The sequence below is a fragment of the Nestor notabilis genome, unplaced genomic scaffold (genome assembly GCF_000696875.1).
Source record: "Nestor notabilis isolate BGI_N333 unplaced genomic scaffold, ASM69687v1 scaffold9486, whole genome shotgun sequence".
Classification (NCBI taxonomy): domain Eukaryota; kingdom Metazoa; phylum Chordata; class Aves; order Psittaciformes; family Psittacidae; genus Nestor; species Nestor notabilis.
Window position 1 is genome coordinate 17424 of NW_009933285.1, and position 4796 is coordinate 22219.

The 4796-nt window shown below is 47.0% G+C and overlaps 1 protein-coding gene across 1 annotated transcript in view; it reads left to right on the forward strand.

Moving 5' to 3' along the window:
- Positions 1-1056: 1056 nt before the first annotated feature.
- LOC104407506 (histone-lysine N-methyltransferase SETD2-like) overlaps positions 1057-4796 on the forward strand; it is a gene marked incomplete at both ends in the record, with an annotated part of 21970 nt that continues 18230 nt past the window's right edge. The window contains 2 exon segments of the mRNA XM_010016808.1: positions 1057-1090; positions 1367-4795. Of these exon segments, the coding sequence (XP_010015110.1) occupies positions 1057-1090; positions 1367-4795 (3463 nt within the window).

The window sequence follows — 4796 nt, forward strand, 5'->3', positions numbered from 1 at the left end:
CAAGATGTAATTATGCTAATGCAATTTGGATTTAAGCAGATAAAGATTATTGACAAGAACACCCTTTCACCATGGTGCCATGATACTCATCTTTAGGGACAGCATTCCTGTGACACAGCTTTTGCACAGATGAACCTTAAGTCTTAAAATAGATGGAGAAATGCTAAGGGTAAACATACGGTGGTTTATGCTCTGAAAATTGCTAATCTCAGACTTGGATAGGGTAAGAGGTTCCCATGTTGAAGGAGCTTTGTTGCTCTACACTTGCCCCATTTCGAAAGCCAGGATTCAGTTGCAAGTGCTGTCATTGCAGCCTTCTTGTTGGAGATCTTGAGCTCTGAATCACAGAATGGTTTGGGTTGGAAGGGATCTTAAAGCTCATCCAGTCCCAACCCCCTGTCATGAGCAGGGACACCTTCCACTAGACCAGGTTGCTCAAAACTTACACTGCTGTATCATGGTGGGCTTCTCATGGACCAACACCCCCAGGTCCTTCTCTTCAGGGCTACTCTCAATCCAGTCTCCCCCAGCCTGTGTTTGTTTGTGTGTAATGTCATAGAGAAGATGACTTTCAGCTCATTAACATAAAAAAATGAACAGACTTTCTGTAGCATGGTCATCACTGCAGTGTGGATACTGGGCAGGAGACAGCAGTTAGCTTCTGGTGAGATGCATGAGCAATGTATTACAGTCGGCTGGCCTGGAGGTGACAGAGTCATCATGCACGACTGGGTCCTGATGGGAATTCTAGAAGGTTGTTCTATTAATACTATACCTCAGCCTGGAAACTTATTAGGAATTACTAATGACTGAGATAAGGCTGTCAGTGGGAGGCGGGAAAGGACAGGGCTTAAAATTGCTGCTGTAATTCTTGATAGTCTGATTTATGCTGAAATTAAATGCCTCCAGGTGCAGCCTCCTGGAATGTGAAAACAAACGCTCTTAGACCTTAAAAATGCAGGATATTTTGTAGCCTGAGACCACAGAAACAGGATAAATAAAGCAATACTATCTCTTCAATTAACTTTATATGTTAAACTCTATCTCTTTTTTTAGAGAAATAAGAATTATACGAAAAAAGGACTTCCAGGTTGGTTATTAATAAGTCAGTTAAGCCTTAGCCCAAACCCCAGAGGAAGTTTTGCTTCAAACTGGAATTGACTGGGTAATTGATTTTGTTCAAGAGAGAGCCAGGCAGAGAAGGCATCATGTCTGTACTGTCCCAGACACCAGCCCAGGGTATCAATTTCTATTTTATTGTCATGAAAAATTCACCAGATAAAAGAAAACTGTTTAGTGTGCCTGTAGAACAGAGTTAGAACCGCTGAAACAGTTCTTCTAACTGCATCTTCTTTATCTTTTGCAGGGCAAGCCTGAAACCGTGCAGAAAGCTGGCTTTATCAAAGGCCCAGTGTTTAAAGGCATTGCTTCAAGTCGCTTTTTGCCCAAAGGCACCAAAACAAAGGTTAACCTTGAGGAGCAAGGAAGACAAAAGGTGTCTTTCAGCTTTAGTTTAACCAAGAAAACCTTACCGAATAGATTTCTGACTGGTCTCGGAAACGAGAAACAAAATGAAACTCAGAACTCCCCAGCAGTACCCCTTCAGACTGACTTTAACCCCAAAACTAAAATGGACCTGGGGGATGCCGCTGGTTCAGCTGAGGAGTCTTCACCTCCAAAACCGAAGGTAGAATTAGGGAAGATCCATTTTAAAAAACACTTACTTAATGTCACAGCAAAACCACCACCAGCTACAGCAACAACACTACCGCCACCGCTGCCAGCTGTGGCACCACTAACGGAACCAATGGCATTGGTCATGGACTTTTCCTCAGCGCCACCGCCTCCCCCTCCTCCTCCTCCTCCACCTCCGCCACCAACAGTGTTTCCAGCAGCATCGATGCCTGTTCCTGCAGCAGCAGTCTTGCCACAACTGCCGGTAACGCTGATGTCAACGCTGTTGCTGTCGCCGCCCGTGGAAGCTGAAGTTCCTGCTTCTAAGGAGCCGTGCCATGTGGTGCCTAAGGAGGGTCTGGAGCTGGATATCAAGCAGGATGTGGTATTGCGTGGTTTGGAAGAACATGTAGTTCAAAACATGCCTGAGCAGACAGAAATAACTCCACAGAAGGAAGATTCCCATATTGGGAAAGAGGATGAGGTTTCTGATGGCTCGAAGGGTGCTGCTCTCTGCTCCCGGAGGCAGGGGTCAAAGAGGAAGTTCTCCCAGTCTGATGGCACCGTGCAAGGCTCTGAGTCCGATGAAGATTCGGTGAGGACCTCCTCCAGCCAGCGGTCACATGAGCTGAAGATATCCAGTACGGAAAAGGAGAGAGATCCCAGGCGAAGCTCCACATCCCTCAGAAGTGACGATGTGGGGAAGTCCTCCTCACGCTCCAAGTCGGACAGGGATGAGAAGTACTTGAGCTATTCAAAATCAGAGAGAGATTCACGGTATGTGTCTTCCCGCTCTCGATCAGACAGAGAGAGAAGGCGAAGCCGGTCTCATTCCCGTTCCCGATCCGATCGAGGCTCCCGAACCAGCTCTTCCTACTCGAGGTCAGAGCGCTCGCATTACTATGAATCTGACCGCAGATACTATCGAAGCTCCCCATACAGGGAAAGGTCAAGATATTCCCGTTCGTACGCGGATAGCAGGGCACGAGAGAGTTCGGACTCGGAGGATGAGTACAGGAGGACACATTCCAGATCGAGTGACTCGAGGCGTACATCATCCTACTCCTCCTCCTCCTACAGAGACTCGAGGTCTTCTTACTCGAAGTCGGACAGAGACAGCAAAGTAGAGTCGTCTCATGCTGACATGGAGAGGAGAGGAAGGTCTTCTCTGAAAGCAGATAGAGATTCAAAAAGGACTTCAGAAAGTGAAGTAACCAAAAGGTGCTCTCCCCTTGATGAGTTAAGCTATCGAAAGGGGACATCCCATTCTAAGCCCGACAGTAATGTGAATTCCTCCCGTTGTAAGTCCACCCCTTCAAAGACCCCTGCACCAAAGCCTGATAAATTTAAGAGTTCTTTCTGTTGTACAGAATCGATTGAAGAAATAAAACAGCAGTCTAATTCTCTAGATTTAGAGACTTCTTGTCTAAAAAGCAATGAGATCAGGGTGTCCATTGCAAAAAAATTTGAAAGGGAAAAGACACTTTCTCCATTAAACCAGTTAAATGATTCATCTGCATTTAACAAGGCAGACGAATTGAAAGCGGGTGTTGCTAACTCCAAGTCTGAGGAACTTGCAGGAAATGAATGCCATGACAGTGTTAAGGAACAAGAAACTCTATTAAAGATAAAGCACGATCAGTTAAGAACATGTTTCCCCATGGAGCTGAGTGTAAATGGGTCCCTGGAGGGTAAGGCTGAAGGTTTCACAACTTCCAGTGCCTCCAAAACAGAGGATGTCATCCCATCTTCTGATGATAGTCTGTGTCGGTCAGAAGCATCACCTGTCGTGAAGACATGTCCGTCATATCCTTTGCCATCTAATGGGTTTGAGAACATGTATACATCTCAAGAGCAAGAGCTGAATGATTCTCGGGTCCAGTCCAGTGAGTGCAACAGTCTGTTTAGGGAAGCAGAGGCTCCGGTCCCGCAGCAGCAAGTGGAAGCCACCCCTTTGCCCGTTGTGAATGTAGATCATACTGAAACTGTACTTAAGAAGCTGGATGATCAGGTGACTCTGAGCGATAAAACCAAAGAACCAGTTTTTTGCTACATTTCAGATGATGTTGCCCCTGCTTTGTATCATTCAGAAGTTGAAATTGAAGCAGAACCAGCAGATTTAAAAGTTACATCTGAGTCTTTTCTGGACATGCAGGTAGAGCCACAGACTGTTACGTGTGATTATGAGAGCATGGAAGATCACCTCTCAAAGTCTGCCTGTGATGATGAGCGTAGTCATCCTTCCCATAAAATTAGCCTGGCAGTGGAGAGCTCAAGCAGGGATTTCTCCCAGGATGGCTGTTCCCCGAGGCTCAGGCCAGATCATCCCATCCTGGAGGAAAGCGTCTCTTCCAAATGGGATGTGCCACCGCCGGGTGGACATCAGGAGCTGCTCCAGCATTCAGAAACTGAAGAGGTGCTTGAGTTGGAGACTCAGCACGTTGATCTTGGTTTGACAAAAAGCAAGCCATCATTCAAAGATGAGCATTCGTACTATTCGGAAGTGCCACTGGAGCACCGCAGCAGAGAGGTCACGGAAGAACGTGCTGTTTCCACTGAGGGAGTTGGGCCACATGATTTGAGAGTTCGGTGTCCTGTTGTATTGGGCGATAAGGATGAGGGAAATGAGCCTTTGTTGGCTTCGTCTTTTCCAGATGCCTTTTTTCCCTCTTGCGATGTCGTCGTCACTGCAGAAGAAACTGAGATGGTAAATCAAGCCCCAACATGTGACAGCAGTGGCAACGCTGCTAAATTTGTTCCTGCTGGCCATGATGATTACTCTGACACAGGGGATAGTGACACTGAGGGAGGCAGTGAAGACAGTGACACAGAGGACTCGGATTCTGATGATGGAACACCACGGAAACGTCTGCAGTCTGTTGTGGTTGTTCCAAAGAACTCAACCATTGCTATGGAGGAGAGCAGCCCTGGCTCCTCGCGGAGCAGCCAGGGCAACCGGCGGTATTCCGACCACTGGGACGATGAGCGACCAGAGCCCAGTAGACCCTACTATGAAGAGAGGTCGGAGACTATGGTGAGTAAAGGTGGTCCACAAGTAGAGAGCAGATATTCTCCTAGAGGGATGGAGAAGAGTCCAGCAACTTCTACTGAGCTCAGCAGGA